General features: G+C 44.7%; 1 protein-coding gene across 2 annotated transcripts; it reads right to left on the reverse strand.

The window, feature by feature from the left end:
* Window positions 1-358: 358 nt before the first annotated feature.
* IVNS1ABP (influenza virus NS1A binding protein) lies at window positions 359-16,890 on the reverse strand. Of its 2 annotated transcripts, none has more exons than XM_062497871.1 (15): window positions 16,721-16,890; window positions 10,988-11,215; window positions 9,675-9,797; window positions 9,211-9,380; window positions 9,049-9,124; window positions 8,139-8,312; window positions 7,662-7,787; window positions 6,177-6,284; window positions 4,010-4,136; window positions 3,250-3,474; window positions 3,051-3,172; window positions 2,755-2,881; window positions 2,542-2,673; window positions 2,231-2,404; window positions 359-1,803 (listed from the first exon to the last, which is right to left on the reverse strand). In XM_062497871.1, exons 3-15 carry the CDS (start codon window positions 9,783-9,785, stop codon window positions 1,550-1,552), a joined length of 1,926 nt encoding a protein of 641 aa, XP_062353855.1. In that variant the 5' UTR covers window positions 9,786-9,797; window positions 10,988-11,215; window positions 16,721-16,890; the 3' UTR covers window positions 359-1,549. The 2 variants fall into 2 exon arrangements, with proteins under 2 accessions (XP_062353855.1, XP_062353854.1); XM_062497870.1 differs by having other exon boundaries at window positions 9,675-9,801.
* Between the last annotated feature and the right edge of the window lie 5,957 nt (window positions 16,891-22,847).

Consider the following 22,847-nt stretch of genomic DNA (forward strand, 5'->3'; position numbering starts at 1 on the left):
AGGTGAAGGAGTAGCTCCAGGTGCAGCTTTGCACCCGCGTTGTGCATTTGCACGTTTGCCTGGCCCCTGGCCCTGAGGGGCACCGCCCAACCCTGCAGCGAGGTTTCTGTACACAGCCCCTGAGCAGGGAAAGCCCTGGCCCAGACACTCCCCAGGGGCTGTGGTGCTCTGAGACCCCAGTCCTCCAGCAGCCAGCCTGACTCTACCCCCTGCAGGCATGAGGGACATGGGACACTCCATCCCCTGCCCCTCTCCTGTGCCTGCACCGGGTCTGAAATGTCACTTCAGTATCACGGACTCCTCTCTGGACACCTCCTTGAAGGAAAGGACACAGAGCCAGGTCAGGCCACGCCTGTGGTACAAGGGTTTCCCAAAAGGTACCTTTAATGTGTTTGCAACAGTAGCAAGCAGTCAGTGCTAGTTTTGGCACCTAGAATTAGATGTGCAGCACTACACATTAGACACCAAGTCATCCCACCCCAACATTTGATCCATAGGAATAGAGAAAGTGAACTAAATCAGGACTATGAGCACATACAAAATCAAGTTATTTGTGTTCTATCACACTTCCAGCTGGTATTATTAGAAAAATAAACTTAAGACAGGTACTACAACACATTTTGCCAGCTGGCAAGAGTTTAAAACCCGTGAGAACCCCCCTCCCCAAACTTGTTGTTGTACAAAGATCAGCTCACCCAGAGTAACAAAACTGCTGTACAGAAAGTACACTCTGCATTCTCTTCAAAATACTTGGAGCCAGAATCCTTTTCCCACCTTAGAAAGTCTGGGTGTGTCACGTCCAGAAACCCTGTGCGGCTCTAAGGAAGGTGGTGCATTATTCTATTATTATGATGTGATTATTATATATCACATTATTGCAGCAGAGGCACCAGCTTACCTGTGGGGGCAAGCCACTGTCCCACTGGGGCTCTAGAAACTCCAAGGCTGTCTCTTTGTTTCAATAGCCATTTATCTGCCATTTGCATTTCAACAGACACAATACTCTGCTGAGTATATAAAAACTGTTATAAAAAGGCAATTGTAAAAGATAAGGTATTAGCAGAGGCATGTCAGCTTTTTTTAATAAAAAAAATAGCCATTATATCTATTTAAATAAGGCTTCTTGTTACAGATTGTTCCAGTTACCAAAGGAAACCAAGGCCTGATGAAAGAAAAAAATAACATTATCCCCCACAAAAGTTACCCTTCCTGCCCCAAGAACACACGTCCGGGAAATCGTCCACTGTGCAAAGCGACAAACACTGGGGGAAGCTCCTGAAATGATATGCCCAGTCTAGTTTCTCTTGCATTATCATCAAAACCTTAAAACAGAACCAAAACCTTTAAAGATCTAAAATACACAAAAAACCCTTCATCTGAATATTTTTTCCAAAACAAATATATACAGCACATTAATATGCAATATGCAAAAGCTCTGTGTTGCTGTTGGCAACATCTATGCCCTCCCCACCCCTATTCACAGGTGTACCTCTACTGAAACACAATTACATCACTAAGCCTGTTAGTTTGAAAAGGGAATTTAATTCACTTAAAACTTGTAAATTTTGGTGTAGGGACTCCACTCGTTCGACTCTGGATTGTAGACCTCAAGTGTGTTCAAGAACTCATTGCCATCAAAGCCCCCCACTGCATAAATGGTGTTGGCCACGGTAGTGATGCCAGCGTTGCTCCTGGGCGTGGTCATGCTGCCCATCATCTTCCACTCGTTCCTGGCAGGGTCGTACATCTCCACGCAGTTCACCGCGTGCGTGCCGTCAAATCCTCCAGCCACAAAGAGCTTTCCTGGGTGAGGAAAAGGAGCTGCGCTCACTGCTCCGCAGCAGCTGGCCCTGTGCTCCCACCAGGAGCTTGGACAAAGCCCAGAGGGACGCCAGGTGTTGTCACAGACCTTGGCCTAGTCAAGGTCTGCAATTACAGCCCTTGTGCTTTGGGTCTCCTGCCCACGACAGCTGATGGGAATTTGAGTCTCAGTAAGGGCGAAGCCCAAATTCAACAGGTGCAGCTCTAGAAGCTGCACAGTGACATTTTGAGAAGAGGTGGGGTGAATGCCCCGCAACCAAGAGACTTTTGCTTTTTAATTAAAACTGGCCATTTAGCCAGGCTCCTACTGTATTGTTTCCTGCCCAAAAAGGAGCACAGCTTAGTACTCTACTCCCATCAGAGCAAACATGAAAAGGCCCCGAGGCAGCAGCAGCAGCCCCAGCCCTACCATCACGAACAGCCACGCCGGCGCCACGCCGCGCCACGTTCATGGGCGCCATCAGGGTCCAGGTGTTGTTCTCGGGGTTATAGCGCTCCACGCTGTTGAGGCAGTTCCATGACTCGGCCCCACCGATGATGTACAGGTACCCCCCCAGCTCACACACAGCCGACTGGTGCCTCCCTGCAACCAAAGCCACCACAGTCAGTCACCAGCAACAGCAACTCAGAGGGGCTTTGCTCTGGTGTCGTTTCTGGTTTAGTGCTGCTCTGCAGTTGCCCTTTTCTCCCCATCCCTGCCCAGCTGCTCCACAAACTTACGGATGTTAAGGGGAGCACAGCTCGTCCAAGCCTTTGTTACAGGATCAAACACATCACAGTTCTTCAGTCCCTTCTGGCCATAGGGATCAGAACCACCCACAATGTACAGCTTTCCGTTCAGGGCACACACTCCTGTTGATACAGGAAAGAATGCGAGTGAATAAGAACCGGCTGAGTCTCCACCCCCTAGTCTGGGTGCTGCAGAGGCCTCACCTGCGTTGCAGCGGTTTGTCCGCAGCTCCGGAACAGGGGTCCAGTCATCAATCTCGGGCTCGTACATCTCTCCACAGCTCAAGTCATCCGAGTGGCCGTTTGACCCACCCACGACATACAGCTGCCCCTGAGAGGAACAAACCCACACCCGTCACCTCCCAGCGCACCAGTCAGCTCGTGAGCGCTCAGGTAACCGCGAACTACAGAGAAACAACTTCTAGAGCCATCCTGTTCAGCGTGCGCTGTTCAGCTCAACCCAGCTGGGGTCCCACAGGCTCGCTCCCCACCCCACACACCATCAGCACCGCCATCTGGAACCGGGCCCTCGGCGTCCTCATGGGTGCGATGAACGTCCAGGCGTCCTTCTCGGGGTCGTAGCACTCCACGGTGCGCAGGCACTCCTCCCTGTTGTAGCCCCCTGCAAACGAGAGGTTAGTGGCCTCACATTCAGAGGTGCCAGCGCGCCCCCAGCGCAGCGCCCCTGCCCCGGCTCACCCGCAGCGATGAGCTTGCCGTGCAGCTCGGCCGTGCCCAGGCCCGAGCGCGCGTACCGCATGGGGGACATGGGCTTCTCGATGAGGTTGCTGGGCTGCAGCTCGAAGCTCAGGCTCTTCAGCAGCCGCGGGGTGCTCGAGGGGGAGCTCTGGGGGCTGTTGCGGCCGTGCAGGAAGATCACGCACAGCACGCCGTCCAGCACGGCCAGGCACAGGTACGTGTTACCTGCGGGGACAGCACAGCGCCGCCTCAAACACAGCGCCACCTCAAGGGGGACTGAGCTGGATGCCAAATGGGCTCTGCTGGTTGCGCCACTCCCCGTGGCAGTGCAGAAGCTTCCTTTTTTAAGGTTACTGTTTCCAAGTGTTAGAAGAAGCGTTAGTTATTGACAACTAAGCTTTAGATACTAAAAGGCTGCTCAAAGGACATATGACAGCAACTTGAACAGGTGCTGGGAGTCTCCTTGCACACAGAGAGCAAACTGCTCTGTTAATTAACTCCAGACTGCCTGTCTCCTTTAGATTTTCTGGGATAATGGTGACACACCATGGATTTATTTGATAAGGAACTGAGATGTGTGACCCCAGTTTGGCCCGGGTATATCAGAAGCACCCTACAAATTACTTGACTTGTATCATCAGTAAGAAAAAACACCTCAGCATTCCTCAGAGGTGTGTGAAGGAAATCCCCAGGGAGCAGAAGGTGGCAGGTACCCTAGACCAGACACATTGGTTGGACAACCCCTGCCCCTGTTACTCACTCGAAGTCTTCTCTGAAGCAATGATTTTCCACTCGTGTTTAGGACTCTGAACAGTAGCATTTGGTGAAAGACTTCCAGAGGAGCTGCTACTGATCTGCTTGTGATCATTCTCACGTGGTGGCCTCTTCTGCAAAATCAAAAGGCAGCTACAGAGACCTAGCCAGAGACTACAGCTCCTTCTACCTCTGCTTCTCTGAGATACTGTGTAGCTACTCCAGAGCACACTCCTCCACCACCTCTGCAGAGCAGCATTTATAGCACACCTATATTTTCAGCAGAACATCTTGCCTGCCCAGCAACAGTGGCCGAAAACCACCCTACACCTTTCTCCTGGAACTCACTTTATCCTGTGACTGCAGCTTTATACTGCTGGTGCTGGACTGCAGATCCCTGAAGTGAGTGTGCATTTCTAGCAGAATTTATAAACGTAAGGAAAGACCTACGTGCAGCTGGAGAGAACTGAGCTACCACACAGGAGTCTCATTCCCAACCTCTGCTTCTGGAACCTGAGTTAATCATATAATGCTGTTTGCCAGTGAATTAACTATTCATTTCCTGTAGAAAAACTAATTTCACCTCAGTTCTTCTCTGTGCTCAGATTAGCTGTTTCTTGAATTTTACTCCCTTGATACTTCCCACTAACAAAAGATTTCTGCTTTCTTTCCATCTCAAATTAAATTTATACTGTAGCTTACATTATTTTGCTCTATTAAGAAAAAACTCAAAGTGTCCAGCTTCAGCACAGTTGGTTGGGTTGTCGAGGCTCTTCCTGAAGCACAGGAAGGTTACCATGCTGTCTATTCTGTTCAGCAGCAGAGTTTATGACCACAGTCCCAGGTCTGCAATGCTTGCAGAGTTCCCTGGAGCCTGATCTCCATGGAAACTGTCACAAGACTTCTGAAACACAGCACCTAACTCAGATAACCTCACACAGAGAAACTGGATTGCTAAGCTCAGCTCACCGAGACAACCAGCACACTTGTAGAGAGCATTTTTGTTGTTTCTGAAACTTCATCCAATTAACAACTTATGCTCTTATCTTTAAATTGCCTCGACAGAAAATAAAAAGTTTTGTAATTTAAAAAGGTAAAAGTTACAATTTCTTCAGGACTGGCATCTAGGGGTCTTCTGGTGTTAGCTCTCTCAACTGTTCAGGATGCTTGAAGTTGGTGATTTTTCTTAACAGAAACGATTTGTAGAAAAACGTTGAGAAGTCCTGGTCTTATTTCTGAAAATCAACTTTCTTAAGGTTCACCTCTCTGCTTCTAAGCATTACAAGTGGTATCCAGAGGTGGAAAACCCCATGAAGATTTTCTAAAAACGATTAAGAAACTGGAAAATTAGCTGGCTTTTCTTTTTCCTCTCATTTTACTTCTAAAATCCACATTCTTTGATGGATAGTGACAGCTAAAAATTTCATGAAGGAAACTTCTTGTATGAATGTATTTCACTGTTATAAAATATTACAATGTATTTACTTCAAAATCATAAATTTAAACCATATGCATTTGTATAAAGCAACTGTTAATTTACAATTGCTAACCTTTTTTTATTCTTTCTATCTTAGCCTGCGCTTGTGCTAAGCCATGTGGTTTTCTGGAGTTCAGAAGGATTACACTGGGTAAGAAATAAAAAAAAACCAACATACCAAAAACTCTCAAAAAGCACAGGAGTGATCTGCACTCAAAGTATCAGAGAGATTTGGCAGCTACACCACCAGTGCAGCTGACCAAAAGAAGCAGACGCTGGCAGCTGAAGGATTAGAACTTGGATCTGGAAACCTTTTCTGGGCCCAAATTTACCAGACACATTCCTCACTGCAAGCCCAGCAGTCCACGTTTCCCTACAGTCTCTGGGAACTCTACAAAATCTCACATTACTTCCTACAGCTGAGTGCTTGTCTGCCTCTTTCTTCTAACAGCCAGGATTGAAGTCAGAATTAGAGCACTCTGTTTGCACAGGCTGAGAGTCAGCCCAGCCTGCCAAAGAGACAGAGGCTAAGAGCACATCCATGGCCTGCAGCAGCTCCCGGTCAGCCACCTTCTTGTGGTGCATTTCTCCACTACAGCACCTGCTGCCTTCTGTGCCAGCAGAACACAGGACTTCAGGTGTGCTGTAAACTGCTCCAGTCTACCTGGGGTTACCTGAGACTGACTGCAATTTGTACCTGCACAAACTGAATGTGGTCATCATCACTGCCATACACCTCAGCCTGTCCATCTAGCAGATTTCCATCAAGCAGCTTGTGATCAGCTGAGTAGTACAGCGTTTGCACCTGCAAAAACAACAACAGAACACCCATGTGGCTGCTGTCTCTGTGCTCCTCAGCTACAGGCACATTACCCCAGACACCACACTGCTCGTCAGCTCATCTCAAGCTCGTACAGTGGCAAAACTAAAAGGAAGTAGATGTCATGGTGGCAATCTTCAAACAGGGGGTGAAGGTTCCTTACTTTCTCAGCTTGAGAGAAATCTTCATTTTCCATGGGCTTCTGCTGTTTTCCCAGCACAGAAACATTAGACAAGCAAAAGGCACATTAATTTGCAGTTACACAAATTCACAATCTCATGCAAGCATTTTCCTTATCCCTGCACACAAGTTTTCTGCTATAAAAAATACACATACTTATCTCCATCAAAAAAGGCCAAGAGAAGCCAACAGTGGATTCTAAAAGAAAGGTATGGGAATGAGGGAAGACAACACAAATTTAAGTTCTGGAAGGAACTGTTGTCCACCACTGAAATCAGATGCAGCTGTTTCAATGAAATGCATCTTAATTTCAACATGAACAAAGCTTTTAAATGAGTTTCTCCAAGAGGAAATACACACTTGAGATTATATGACAGCATCAACATGTACTTTTGCCTAGACAAGCGTTTCTGGGGATTTTTCATGCTTGTAATAGCAGACTTTGAAAATTTTGAAGAATTTCACAAGATTTGGTAAAGTCCATTTGCTGGAGCCAATTAAAAATTTTGTGTCCCCACTAATTTTGTCATTAAACACTGCCCAGGCTACATCTACCATTAGTATTCATGAGAAAAGCCATTTAACAACACACAAGTTTCAAAATAATGCATCCTGTAAAGGAGTAAGTAAACACCATTAAATCATCATGATCGTTCTCTGCCCACAGCGGATTTTCTTAGGAGCACTGGGGCAGGACTGCTGCTTCTGTACGTGTCAATACACTTGAGGCTCTTCTTGGTTCTTCAGCCTTGGTATCCTAGTTTTGTTAATAAACCTATGGGGAGATAAACCAACGGGGAGGAACAACCATTAGAAGCTTTTACCTACTGCGCATTTACAAGCAAAACCTGCAAAGGAAAACATCACCAATCTATGGCAAGTCTCAGTACCACCTCCCCAAACTAAAGCAGATACAGGCCACTCTGAGGCTACTATACAGCAACAGGGAGCAAAAAGGAAAGTGAAGACCAGACTGAACAGTGCATTCAGCTCACCTGAACACCCCCCCAGTTTCTCAGCTTAGGGGTACCTACAGCAAAATTTAAATTCTTTAGGGTCATAGTTAAAAAAGGGAACGGAAAAAAAAAAAGAAAAAAAAGAAAAAAGGGATCATCCTTCATATTGGCTTTTTTGGGTTTTTAAAATATTTAATCCCAAAATCTCATTTTCTTAAAGACTAACCTCTTCCATTAGATCTTCCAGGCTGCCTCCATTCTCCCAGATGCTGCGCTGTACCCAGTTGATTACCTTTGTGTACAATTTGCCATTGCTGGGTAGGCCAACATTGTCTTCCAGCATTATTTCAAGCTTGAGGGAGAGAAGATTATTGTTTAGTCTCTAGGAATTACCCTGTAGCATGCTGTTCTTTACATAGTAAGCATAACTCTCTCTTTACCATGGAACCAGAAAACACCACAAGGAGCTTTCAGCCTATGGAACTAGGAAGCATATTTAAATGCAATCACCTTTTACACCTGGAAAGGGGGACAGCATCTATTCCTTACAGTTAAGGTTCATAGCAGAAAGAACAGGACACAGATCCACAACTGTCACATTGTTGACAGCAGTCAGTGCACCAAGCTTTCCTGCCCCCAGAAGGTTGCTCCTCAGGTTGCTTCTTGGAAATCCCTTCCCAGAAGGATACAAACTAAAGCTAACCTTTAACCGTGGGAGCTTGAGAAATTCTTCCTGTTCTGAAATCTCTACAAGGTGTTCCTGAATGTAGCCATCGATCTTGTTCAACAACCGAGAGTCTCCCATGCAGCTGGCAAAGTTCCGGTACGAGATGCAGCTCTGCGCGTCCATCTTGGAAAGCAAATAGTCACCACAAACCTGGCAACGAAAGAGCTGCAGCTCAGTGTCCAAGCAGACAGTTTTTGTACATTTAAATTACCTATCCCCACGTACAGCAGCAGCTGTTTTCTAACTGCAGAGTACTGACTCTGCTGCCATCCCCATGCCAGTGCTGTAAAGGGAATGTTGCCTTCCACAAGAATATGCACATCTTAAATTAAAAAGTCAGACATTTAGAAGCTACTGACATCCACATTACATCTACACTGACCCCATGCTTTTCTACTGAACACCTATTCAAAACTACTCAGTCAGGTGAGCTAATAATCCCAACTCCCTTGTAAAGGGTACCCTTATTTGTGGCTAAGGGTATTTCCAAAGTCAAGCACTACCAAATTTATATTCTGGAGTGTGTGAATTATTCTTTTTCTGAGAGATTTACAGGTTTGTTCACACTCCCAACAAAACCAAGCACAGCACTGCTGCCACAGATCTGAAGGTAAGGAATCAGCCAAGATTCAAAGCTGGTTTTCTCACACAGGTGCACAAATACAAAACGTAAATTTGGGAAACACCCTGGCACCAAGACAGCTCAAGTGGAAGCAACACATCCAGCTGCCACTAAATTAATACAGTGCTAAGAAACATCCACAGAAGCTTTATGCTGAGCACTTCTTCCACAGAAACATCACGTTTTGGCTCACTAACACCAAAAGGTGCAATGATGTCAGCCTGGGAAGACAGAATGGACTTCCAGAAGAGCTGAGAACTGTACCTGCTTAACCCTCTCCATCTTCAACTTCTTTGCTGCAGAGTACACATCTTTCACCAGCTCTTTATCAGCTTTTAACCTATTAAAGAGAGAAATTTACCTCTATTATTCTGACTCCTCAAATCAAAGTCTACCCTCCCTCTAGTTACTGTGAAAACTACTTACTGAGCAGTATAGGCATAATTCAACAGAACTTCAACGGCTTCTGGGTTGAGATCATCAAATTTCACATGGGAAACCCCATGACAGTCGCTGTCAGTGTTGAAGATTTCAAACAGGTAGGGACTGCAGCATGCCAGCACGGCTCGGTGCGCCAGCATCTCGTGTCCACATACCTTTACATCAAACACAAACAAGAAGCATGTGCTGGTGAGGATTTTTTATAATTACCTTTTGTATTTTCACAATATGAAGGCTTACTCACGTAAGTGCCACAGTTCAAAGCAATTTTTCAAATCAACAGTCTCCAAGTGAAAGCTAACATCACTTCCCTCAAAGTGCATCCCATTTAGCTTTTTCTTCAGCATGCATTTTTCAGAAAAATGGGCTTCTAAAAATCTCACATCTCCCAGTCAGTGAGGCAACAGCTCCACATAGTGTAACCCCCACATCCCCCCAGGCACAGGTACCTGGAGGCGGACGTCGCAGAACTGGCCGCTCTTTCGTAAGGCATTGAGTTTGGCAACAGATGACTCGATGAAGTTCTCATCCTCAAACATCAAATACCCGTTGGGAATCATTTTGGAGTTGGTCTGGCTGCACATGCAATGGGCAAAGGTTACACATACAGCATTTTGCTTCAGTACAGCAGTACAGGCAACACACTGTTTGCAAACAAAGATGCAGGGGGCATTAATGGATTTAATAATTTTCAGGGATTCAGGCCACAACTTTTAATGCATCCACATCATTTCAGCAGGTACTGGGTTCAAAACCACAGGCTGAATCTATGCCAGCTCTGTGGGAGCAAGCTGGATTACACGGACTCCCCTCCCTAAAGATCTCTTTCGGTAGATCCATCCCCAGCTAACATTATTCATCACCACTTTCCACTCCCTACCATCCTGGTCCAGCTGTATTTTTTGCAGACATGAAACCCAGCTACACTGAAAAATAAGAACTGAGAATTTAAAGTAGCTTGTGAAATAGAATACATACAGAAACATTTTCTGTTTGATTTTATGTGTAATGACTCAGTATTTTAGAGCAGCTGGAAGTCATGAAAGAACATTATGACTAACAAAACAGACAGAATTTGGTAAATTCTGAACAACAATCATGTATTTTAAATCATCTCAAAGCTGGAACAACTTCTTCTGAAGACTTCAGCGATATACAAAGATACCACCTCAGGGAGAGTCCAAGACTGGAAAAATAACTTCAGGAAGCTTTAACTTTTTTTTATGTGGAAGCTATTCTATAACTCCTTTAATTGATTCTTTTTTAGTTCATCACTTTCCAAATAAGAAGCTAATTAAGAATACAAAACTGTTACCCTTAGGTGACCTAATGAATTTGAAACAGTATTTAAAAAAATCAGATTTGTAAGTTTGAGTTGCAAACATACACAGAAGTACCTTAAAAGTCTTAGAGTATACGTGAGATTCTATTAATGTTACCAGCAACAATGTACATTTCAATCTCAAGTTTAAGAAAATTCTGAAGATCAGACTAAATAAGAAAACTCTGAACCAGAAAAAGGGGATTGCAAAAATCAGTAACAAAAATACCAAGGCTCCCACAAAATACTTCCAGTGTTAATCCATCAATTTTAAATTCACTTACTACTGGGAGTATCCAACCCTAAACTGGCAACAATAACCATACTTATGAACATCCATTTGTTGTGTTTTATTTAAAAAAAAAGACAACAAGATTTTAGATTTACATAATCTCAGCAGAAGTATTAACTACTGCATATACAATTAATGGTACAACTTACCAAGCAAATATGACTAAATTTAAAATAGCCAAATGGTATCACTGTGTTAGAATAGAGCACTTGAATTTCAGGATCTCCTGACAGGGAAGATGTTTGTGGAAATGCAAAAGCAGATGGGTGTTTGCAGCTGCAATATGGATTCCAAAACTATCAGGCTTGAAGATGATGTAATATAGTCCTTATGAGCTATAGACATGAATTTCTTCTGTGATAATCATGCATCATAACCTGCAATAAAGGAGAAGGTACCAAGTAAGGACAACAGATAGCACTGCCATGTATTTCACATAAAATTTGATTCATGGTCCTGACCCAAACAAACAAGTTTTTCTTCACAAACAAGTTTGGCTTTTTTGTTTGTTGTTTTATTTTTGTTTTGTTTGTTTCCCACAAAAAGCAAGCAGCCTGAAAAATTCCATATTGACACCAACATATCTCCACGCCTAATACGAGACCAAGCATATCATCATTATACCCTCAGAGACAAGAAAAGAGCTAAAATAGTGCTTAGAGAAAAAATCAGAAGAGCTGAATCCCATTTTTAGCCAATCCCTTACCAACTCAGACCTTTAGCATGTCCTATTATCATTATTGCTTCCACAGGTAGGTAACTCAAACTTAACACAACAGAAATTACTCCATTTTCTAAAAGCACCCAGTCCACAAATCTCCTACCTTTGGATCTTCTTGTGCCTGTCTACTTATAGCCTTCTTCTACCGAATGCCTAAATTTGTCTGAAGAAGACGGATTAAGGACATGTCTGAAATGACTGGGCATGTCTCCAGTCTCTGCGACTTCCAGAAAGATTTATAAAGTCAGGAATCGCTAGCTGTATGACAGCTTGCTTTGGTAAAAAGTCTCTCTGCCAAGCTGGGAACAGAATCCGTTGAGCTCTGGATGAGCTCTGCACTGGCAGCGCAGACTGGGATGGCTTTGCTAGGAATTCACATGCTGGTGGGCTCTTTATGCCAGGATTTTCTGGGGAGGGGAGAAGAGGAGGAGCAGCAGCAGCAGGAACAGGCAACAAACACTCACTCTGGAACTTTCCATGACCCTGGTGCCACCTCAGGAAAACATCAATCACTTCAGTTCCAACACTATATTTGTATCTACAGAATAAATGCCACGTTGGGAACTGCATTTCCTAAAAATAGGTGCAGGTCATTTCTCCTTGTCAAAAACTAAAAGTGCCCCTCAGTTGCAGGGAAGAGAACCTTGTGACCCTGGTGCACTGGCAGCGCTCAGCCCAGGGGGCACTTTGGCAGGAGCGGTACCTGCCTGGTGCCCAGGCAGCCCAGCAGGGATTCCCGGGAGCGGCAGGGGGCATTATCCCACCACGCACCAGCTGCAAGGGACACTGCCTCCATTCCCACAGCCGGGCACACAGAATATTCCAGCCAGCACAGCGAGCTCTCCCTGAGCTTGGCTGCTGGAGCAGGCACAGCCTCACAGCCAGGAGAAGGGAACACCTGCTCCTGAACGCAGCAGCGTCCGCCAGGAACGCAGCACCCTGGAATGCTGGGGCACTGCAGGGGCAGCACCCCTGGACACAACTTCCTTCAACACACGGCAATGCCAGTCTGCTTTGCTGGGAAAAGAAATCTCACATATAGGTGAGATTAAATAATAATAAATCAAGGTGTATTCTCTTTGTAATCCTACAGGCAAGTTAAGAAGCTGACAGCAAACATTGTTTAATTAGGCATTTGGCAGTTAACACTCCCTCCATTGGTACAACTGGCACAATCACTGCAATTTTTAAAGCAAGCAAACTTCTCAAAACAGAACCCAACAGCCTCATGTCCACATATTCCCTAAAGATTCACCACAACCAAAACACTTAAAGTCATAGGGCAGCTAGACAAAGTATTCTAACTAAATGCCACAATCTGCCTCGCTCAGTTTACATCTCTGGGCATGTGTCGCCACATTCTGCTGTAACACATCAGTTTTATTTCCAATGTTCTAACTCTGCCACATGTACTTGCTGGGGACCTTGAAGACCTAAGGAGGTCATCCAAAATAGTTCCGGATTGAAATGGAAGATTTGTCTGTTAAAGTCCTCCTTTGTGTGGGACACCAATCCCATGCAGATGCATTTGTGTCCCTAATGGCTTGGTCCAATCTGAATACTTAGGAACTTGAACATCTTAATTACTGCCACAGAGTTTCAATGCTGTTGTGTGTGTCCTGACTAATATTATTACTCAAAACAGCATTAGAAAGAACAAAAAGATTCACAACTTTCCATATTTTTGTTTAGAGTATTACTGCTAGAACACAACCCAAACTATCAGCCAAAATTCACTGCAAAGCCAAGAACGCTGCCTCTTCTACATTAAAGGTTACGAACACGTACGGTAAACAAACTCTTTCCTTTAAATTATTTTTAAAAATTGAAATCACTTTGTCTTTTGTACCTTCCCCTGCTTGCTTATATTCCCTTTTAGCTCAGCACATCAAGAACTCAGTGACTTTTTTTATAGGATTTTCAATTTTTTTAAGACAAGTGAGATGTTCCCAGATGACTGTCAGCCAGGTAAATCCTGGTGCCCGACACGACTTTCCAAACTCTATCCAAATGCACTTCTTTAAAGACATTAAAGCTACAGAATTATCATTCCAGAATGGAAACAACACATTCCACTGGAGAAAATTCTGACTTGAGAGCAGCTACTCGCTGCACTTACTTTTAAAATGATTAAGAAAAATAAAGATCAATCCGTAAACTCTGTTTTTTTTGTTGCAGTTTTGGGTAAGGACTGGTATTGGTGTTGGGGCTGGAGACTCCCTTGGATCAAGAGCTAATCACACTGGGCACAGTCAGGCCTGAAGTCACGGAACATCTGCATGGTGTGTTCTGGCACCCTGGCTGTTCCCAGGCACAGGAATACCAGGACTCAAATGTCTGCCCAGCTGCTCAATTTTAAACACAGCCTTGTTGTAGTAATCGTTTTTCCTGAACACCTCCTGTTGTGCACAGACTGAGATTTTCCTTTGCTATGTACATGTACCACTGGGCCATGAGCAAATCCCAGCTCATAATACACCTAATACATAATACACAGAGATGAACCAGCTGCGCATCCTGAGTTCCAGAAGGGATATTCCCTCCTCTTAAACTCTCTATTTCACTGTATGCCCGTTTAAAGGTACATTTAAGAAAACTCACCTAAACAGCAATGACACGGATACACAGTGATCCTCAGTGCTGTCTTAGGCCTCTCCCCAGCAGAGCCTCTTGCAGGAGCTGTGGTCTCAGGTGACCACCAAAACAACAAGCCCCAGAGGCAGAAGTCACCTTGCTCATGACCTAACAACAAAGGGACCATCTATTTTACCTCTCATCTTTAATACAGCCCATTTTCCATGTGCAGTATTTGCTGTGCCAATTCTGCACAAACCTTTTAGTCAAATTAAGGTATTCTTCAACTCACAGGTAAAGCACTATTTCGGGGGAGATACTTGATAATCTTTTGATTTAAAGTCAATACTTGCTGATATAATGACACACTTGATTGACACATGTGAAACAAAAATGGAATTTAACACCTAGTCAGAGCTTTCTGACTTGTGACAACCCAGCTCAGAAGAAATATAGGTCACACCTACGACTGCTCACAGTCCATTATTTGTATCAGAAGATAAAAGTAAACGGCCTCAAAACATTTTTCATACATTAGCATTTATTTATGATAAGAATACATCATCTTTTCATGTCTGAGTCTGCATTTGGACAAAACACCAAAGACCAAAACATTTACCAACATACTTTACACCACTAAAGAGGCTCAATCTCTTTATACCAGTAATCTAAAGTAAGACTCAAAATCTGCAACAATTTTGTTTTGCTTATTCACTTTTCAGTTAACTAAAGATTTAGTCTCACTAATAACTGTGACAATTTCACTGCACATCAACCTCATTCCTGCTCCCATGCCAGCAGTGAGGACAGAGAGAGAAGGAAGATGGAATATTTGCTATCACTGGTTAGGAACTGAAGAGGAAAGACTGTGGACATTTTCCAAAATCTCCTATATGCAGCCCCGAAGACAGAATGCTTGGACTGCCCCCTACAGAGAGCAAGCCCAGAGAGCTCTTCCGAACACATTTATGCATGCAGACTTTAAAAATTTATAAGCAGCAGGCTTCATGCTTGAATGTCACTGGTGTTCCAGCGACAGCCCTCAGCTCTAACACTCTGGCTGCCCATTCAGCACTGGCTTTCAGGACTGGCGTCCCACACTTCTAAGCCCTAGCTCTGGTCATTAGTTCCCTTTTCTCACTGGTTCTGCCTTTCCCACGTTATACTTTTGCTCTTGTCACAGTCTTTATCTACATCTCTTTTCCAACCTTCTGCCTCACATTCACTCTACTAAATTCTTAGTTCTTTCCTCCCATTTCCCCACCGCCTGGGCTTATTTTTGTCTACTAACACACACCTCCCACAGTTCTCCAAACATCTGTCACACAACCAAACCAGTGATTTTTGTTTGTATGTCCTCCTTGCCTTCCACCCCCATTCTGGACAGTTTTTGCCTTTTATACCATCTCCTGCTCCATAAGAACTCAAGATGATGAAAACAAAATTAGACTTAATTACAGCAGCTAAAACACGTCTTCCTAACTGGAAAATATTCCCTGACTGTTGCATCCTGTACTCCAGGAGTCAGGCTTGTGGCTACCAAATCTGCTTTCTAAAATTAAACCAATCTCACCATCAAAGCACCACATCCTGCTTGCTTTCTTATCTTCTAGCTTGCTGACAGAAGAGAATAAATATGTCTACACACCCATCACTGCAAAAAAACAAAAAAAAAGTCCTTCCTTCGCAAACCGCACAAATAAGGAGCGACATGAAACTGTATTTCCATTAGTCTACCACCACCCATCTTTTTAGGAAATAACTCGGATGCTTCGCCTCTTACTGTCAATATTTTAATACCCTGCATGAAATTATACTCAATTCAGGTTTTATTGTCTGTGGGAATGCTGGATGAAGGAACAGCAAAAGTGCCAATGCAAAGGCATTTTCTACCTTGAAGCGCCTCTGAAAATTCTAAAAAGCTCTGGAAATTGGTGCACTCAGGCAGAAAACACCGTACACCTCCCCAACCACCCTGCAAACAAAAAAAAAAACTAAAAAACAAAAATCAAACCGCTCTGGTCATTGACCCTCACCAGCTTTCCCCAGAAGCACTAATGTGGGCTGATAGATACTATTTTTCGCTTTATTACCTCCCACCTCCTAGAACTGGTATAGATGACAAGGAGGGTCACGACATTGGCAACCAGCTATCAGCACACGTTGCTCATTCCCGAGAGGCTATTTCCTTCAAAGTCCAGGATTCCCGCGATTCTCTTTTACTTCCCTCCCAACCCCCACCCTCACGGTACGGGTTTAGGAAGATGCCGCTCCGCAGCTGCAGCGTGGCGCTTGGAGAGGGAGCATCTGACCTTGGCACCGCACCCGAACACACGGAGAACCCGGGAATTCCCGGCCGGGGGCTACACCGCGCCCACCCGGCATGGAGGGTACGGCCTCACGCCCTTTAGGCCATGCGGGCAACTCCGCGGCCCAAGAAAACGGGCCCCGAACAAGCAACAAAGCTCCTCGGGACCGCAGGAGCTCCGGTACTCCGAGCGCCCTCCCGGGCCGCCGCCTCCACCCGCTCCCCAGAGCCGAACAAAGCGCGGCCGCACGGCCCCTGCTCGGCCCCCGCCCGCCGTACCTGGTGCCTCTGAGCGCGGACGGCGCTGAACATATTGGGAGCCTCCAGAATGCGGGGGAAGAAGATTCGCAGGCGCAGCTCCGGCTGGCCGGGAAGGAGCAGCGGAAGAACAGAGGGAGCGGAGAGCGCGGCGCTGCCGAGAGAAGGCGGCGGGAGCAGAGCGCGGAAACGCGGCCACGGGAGCTGCGGGAACACGCACAGCGTCACAGCCCTGACCCTCCGCCTCCCCAAGGAGGGAGGAGAGCGGGGAGGGGAGGAGGCGGTGCAGGGGCGGCCGCGATCGGCTCCGCTCGGCGGCGAAACGAGTCCGGCCGCCCCGCCCTCCGCGGCCCCTCCGCCTCAGGGCCGGCGGGAAGCGGCGCCGTCCCCGGGGGTTTGAGGGGCCGGTACGGTACGGTACCGGTTGTCTCAGCGAGCATTGCTCGCAGTGCAGAGCCACGAGTACAACTGGTTCAGTAGCGTTTGTTTTTCAGACCTGGCCCTGTGAGTTCTCCTGAGCCACGACACCCCTTCAGCCGTGAGATCCGCCCTGCCGTGACTCCCCCTCAGCCGTGACTCCCCCTCAGCCATGTCAGCACCTCAAGCTACAGGTCTCCCTCGGTCAATATTCCTCCTCAGCCATAACACCCCCTCAGCCACGACTCTCCCTCACCCGTTTGACACCCTCAGCCATAACACTCCCTCAGCCATAACACTCCCTCAGCCATGACTCCTCATCAATCTGGGCTGTAGTTCAAGGCATCATACCTGTTTGACCGAAAAATACCGTGCTTAATGTTGGAAACTCTCTGTGGCAGCTTGCCCTCTGTGTGAGGCCATGACAGCTCCATCCCACCTCACCTCATCACCCTGGAATCCTTCTGGGAACAGCATTTTCCCAGCTGGATGAGAAATATACCCAGACACTCTTCAGGATAAATTCTGTTTTTTCAGGGAAATTAATTTTTAAATATCCCTGCTGATAAGCAACGGGTATTTGAAGCCCTGTCTGTTAAAGCCCATGTGTTTGCATGCAAGCTTCTGATTCATGGCTGGGCCTGAGAGCTGCTGCAAAATCATCATAAATAATCCATGGGCCGGGTGAAGTCTGAAGATCCATGTCTGCTTCCTGATTTAAAGAGCCAAGGTCACCTGGAAGGCAGCGTACACCTCCCCGTGCAACTTCCCTGAGTGCCTCCTCCGCATTCAGAGGCTGCCTTAGTCAGGAAATAGGAAACCTGTTGATTACATCAGATACACCTTCAGTGTCTCAGCTGTGCAATGTAAGTGATATTTTGTTAATATAAAAATTTATCCATTTCTCCAACACTCTTAAAGAACCTCAGTGGAGAAGCATATCTCAAAACACTGTAGTTGGGCCATTCTGAGATTTCACGCAGAAATTGCTTTAAAATACTGAAAATAATTATCAGAAGCAGGCAGAGACATTAAGCTCTTGGTATAAACCTCACCCGCACATATATCTCAGCTGCAGCTGAGCCCTCTCCAGCTTCTCACCTTGCCTGCAGCAAATGACAATCCCAACTTCCCACCTCTCTGACACATTCTTACTGACTCTTTTCAGTTTTTAAATCACCAGCCACACCTTAGGACTGTCATCCCACTCTCTGATTTCTTTTTGAATGAAGTTTATTATCAGGGCTGTGTTAATCAAAGGCAAAGCTGTAGGAGGGAGAGGGACGTAGAGGAGTGATGATCAAATAGAACGGTGCTGGGAAGTTACTTAATTAAGTAAATCTCAAGATTCCGCAAGCTGCTCTTCCAGTTTTCTTAGGGATGGAGATGCCTTTATGAATCACCATGAGTTTTCATTGTCAGCCACCACATGTGACATCAGAGAGCAGGAGCAGCAGCTTCCCTACAGCACAGTTAGCAGATGAGTGTTCCCAGTTCTTTTCCCATGGACCCCTGTGACAGGGGAACACTTTTGGGATTTTGCTGGGCCGGGAGCTCAATTCTCCTTGGCCCAATTGTGTTCTGATCACACAAACTCACTCCCACTGAAAAAAAGGTATTTTTTTTCCTCAGCTCCTTGCTGTGCAAATAACATGAAATTAATTTAAATAATTAAAACACCCTTACTCTGGGTGAGATCTTATGATCATGGAAGTACTTCTGTGACATGCAAAAGCCTTCATTTCAAATGGCTAGAAACTTTGCAACACTTCCCAATACAACTTGTGTTAAATCTTAATTAATTTGTAAAGAAAAACATGTTATGGAAAGGGACTGGTGGATTGAGTTGATACCAAGTTATTGAGTTACCGTGAGCTGAACCAGAACTAATTGTTATGCTTTTGTAGGCTCTGGATGTTCTGCATCCTGTTGTCTCCTGGCATGGAAAATACAGTCTAATGCCTGGAAAGCCCTCTTGTCATCCAAATGGTGTGTTCCCCCTAAGTCAGGTGTTTGTAGGTGTCCTTGATGTGGCTCTTCTGCTGGTCTCCACCATGTCCATCCAAGGATCTGATGTCTCTGGGTATTGCAAAGACTTAATGTTCAAACATCAAACTGCTTCCTGTAGAGCTTTGCCATTAAAACCACTTGAGAGAGGAAAATACTGTGTTTGGGTAGAGCAAAATATATGGCTTGGATTGCTGCACTAAAAATGGAGGAAGTATAGAAAAAATATGTCACTCCTAGAACTGAGAATAAGGCCATTTTTTTTTTCATAAGCTGCTCTACAAAATGTCTTTAGATTCAGAGTCATGTAGTGTTTCTCTGTGGATACAGATTAGCACAGCTCAGTGCAGTGCAGCACCACCAGCCAGAGAATCCAGTCCCTGCTCTTGTTTTAAGTAGAAAATTGTTTTTATGAATGAACAGAATGCTTTGTGAAACTGAATACAGTTTAGTTCAATATCCTTTATCATGTATATATTTGAAGTGTATATATATAGAGAGATATGTATGGCAGTTGAAGTTTGCTTGTGTTCTGTGTAATTATCACTTACACCAATGAACTTATTCCATATCTTTTGCTTCCTGCACTTTGGAAGGGTTTCGAGAATTCATTCCGGTTGCAGAAGTACTTGTGCAGAACAGGTTTTGTCAGTGTCTTGGCTCAAAGAGTCCTTAGCAGTGACATTTTAATGGTGTTTGGGCTGGGTTGGGATTAATGGTCCACGTTGGACTCTTCCCTGTACGTTCTGGCACATCATTTGCTGTCTGGCTGGCTGATAAGAGCTACTCTGAGCAGGGCAATTCATGTCCTTTCCTTCCCCGTGGCAAAGCAGTGATAGTCTTGGATAAATTCTCTACACAGGAGCAAGGAATGTAGGACATTTATAAACACCTTGAAGGAGTATTTAAAGACACGGGTTTAACAGCCATGGCCTGACATTTTAATGACAGGCTCTCTATCAACTCTCTGCTCATCTCTCTTGAACAATGTAAACAACTTCCATCCTTCATTTCAGGAGGCACCATTCTTCCACCACAGTCACAATCTTTGATTTCTGTTGGACAGAAAGTCAGAAACTGTCTGCCACACCAAGGCTATAAATTATGTCTTGTCTCATTTCCATTGAGCAAACAGAAATCTCCTTAATTAATTCAATTGGATGAAATCCATAGGAAACATTCAGAGGATTCTGATAGAGCCACTAGTTAAGGTCATAAAAAACTTCCTTCTTCTGACTACCTGTCCTTGAAGGATAAATCTTTCCTTCTCAAAGACACAGCTTTTGGGATGAAGACTCATGTGAACTCCCAGTTGCAGATATATATTGCACAGAGAAAACAGTTACAATTTTAGAAAAATTACAGCTTTTGTAACTCCTTCAAGATAATTCTCCCCAGGCAACTGTCAGCAGATTCATTCTGGGAATGGAGATACTACTTTTATTTATATTACAAGTTGTTTTTCCTTGGCCCGGGACAGTATTTAACCCAGATGTAACATCAGTTCAGAAGTATGGGTGTGTTCACAAAGCAGTACCTGTCCTGTTATTCTTGGAGAAAACAAATCCAGAGCTGATATTCAGATCTGATTCCAAAGTTTTGTGGCGGCACATTTGTGAATGCCCCATCCCTGGAAGTGTCCAAGGCCAAGGTTGGAGAGGGCTTGGAGTAACCTGGAATAGTGGAAGATATCCCTGCCCATGGCAGGAGGTGGAACTGGATGAGTTTTAAGGTCCCTTCCAATCCAAACCATTCTGGGATTCTATGATTTTAAGGAGCCTGGACTAAAGTCTGATCCTTTTGACTTTGCACATATGTTCAAGAGCTCCTGATCAGGAAAAAGCCTTTTATAAATTCTCTAGTTTGTGGCTTTCCTATACAACTTGAAATTTTGTCATTGGTTCCTTAGGTCTGGAAGCCTAGTTAAAATTAAAAGCTTTTCAGCTATATTAATTTATGGTTGCTGGGCAGGGACATTTGCAAATATATTCTAGTGGTACATTACAAAAACGCTGACTCGTTTCATATACCAGCATGTCTTTCTTGCTTCCACAAGGACAGTAGTTTCTTTGGCTGAAACATCCTGTGCAGAGGGTTACAATAAAACACTTTGCACTTGAATTGTTTCCTTCCTGACCCCTCAGCTTTCTGCCAGCTTCTGACTGTGCATGTAAGTAAGAGCTTTGTACTATTTGTCCTTGGGGCTGCATTCACTATGAGTTTGCTGGCTCTGCTGGAGCTGGGTAGCTCCCAGTTTGTTTTTTCTTCTTTTCAATTTTCTCCCTCTGAAGCTGCATCATGACTTTCACTCATGGTCCTAGTGAAAAATCAGAATGTTAATTAAGAATGGTAACAGTGGGAAATCTCTGGAAGACAAATGAACAGACACCTGATTGCCTCTATCCCAAAGAAGAGCTGTGCTGGGTCAGGCCAGAGAAGGAAAGGGAGATGTGTAAATCCCAGCCTCTTGTGATGGGGATTGCTGTTAGGCCACCACAGCTAGGAGAGGCTGCTCCTTGCCAACAGTGTGTTCTTCAGCCTCCTGTATCCCTGCTGTGGTCATTAAGGGATGGCTGTAATTAGGAACATCAGAACATAGCAGCAGCAGCAGCTGAGGGCACCAACAGCCTGGGGGACAGGCCTGCTCCCACACATCCCATGGCTGTGATGGATATACTGCTTGTCCTCCCTGCTGTGAGACAGGTGAACTTCTAAAATAACGTAAAGGGTGACCATGTAGGGATTTAGTGCTCTGCTGGGAAAGTAAAAGAGAATGAAACAATCTGTTCTATCATCTGCTCAGAAAGTGTTCCAGAAGATGACTGAAAATTTATACTGAGAGGTCCATAGCTCCTGTTGCAGGGCTTTTTATTTCAAACAAAACTCCTGCTTCTGCTTTTGCAGAAGAACCTAGCATCCTTAAATTTTGCTTTTTAAATTAATACTAACATCATAAGATATGAGGACAAAATTATTTAAGAGTTGGACTGTGCATTTGTAATCTCTGCACAAGCAGAATAGATTTGATGTCACTTAAACTCTGCTTATGTGTTCCAGCCATAGTAATGTTAAGAGTAATTTAATTTTAAAAAGAGAAGAAAAATGTTAGAAGAATCTTTATGTCCCATGAAAGGAAAGCTGTTCCCACTGTATAACCCTGCTAGCATGAAGGCAGGTTAATGAGAACCCCACCTTGAGAGTTGGTTTTCCGATGAGCACAGGAGAAAGCCAAAGATGAACTGTGCTGCTTCTTGATCAAGAGAAATTAATTAATCTTCAACCTCATAATTTATTCCAAAGAACACAGAAATTTATTGAAACTGTGTGCTCACTCTGTATTATGCTGCAGCTTGACAGTGTCTGAAAAAACAACCTTCTGACATATGGATCCTCTGATTTCACCCATATCAGGAGAACATTCAGCACTGGGAAGGGGTTATGTTTAACATTTGGACAGGTGTCTTTTATTGGTGTGATTTTTTTCCAGATGCATTGGTGAGTGCCACACCCAGCTTGTCATAGGTTGTAGGTTTTGATAGGGTTGAGGAGAGCTTCCATGGAAATGAGATCTTTCAACTGAAGGTAGAGTTTGTGTTGATATTATTTATTTCACATAACTCACAATACATTGCATTTCTGTAACACTTTCTGTTTGAAGACCTCAGTGCTATATGTAAATTAATTTTGCAGCATAGAAATGCTTAGGAGAAGATAGCTATTTCGT

Source organism: Cinclus cinclus, chromosome 8 (genome assembly GCF_963662255.1).
Source record: "Cinclus cinclus chromosome 8, bCinCin1.1, whole genome shotgun sequence".
Lineage (NCBI taxonomy): Eukaryota > Metazoa > Chordata > Aves > Passeriformes > Cinclidae > Cinclus > Cinclus cinclus.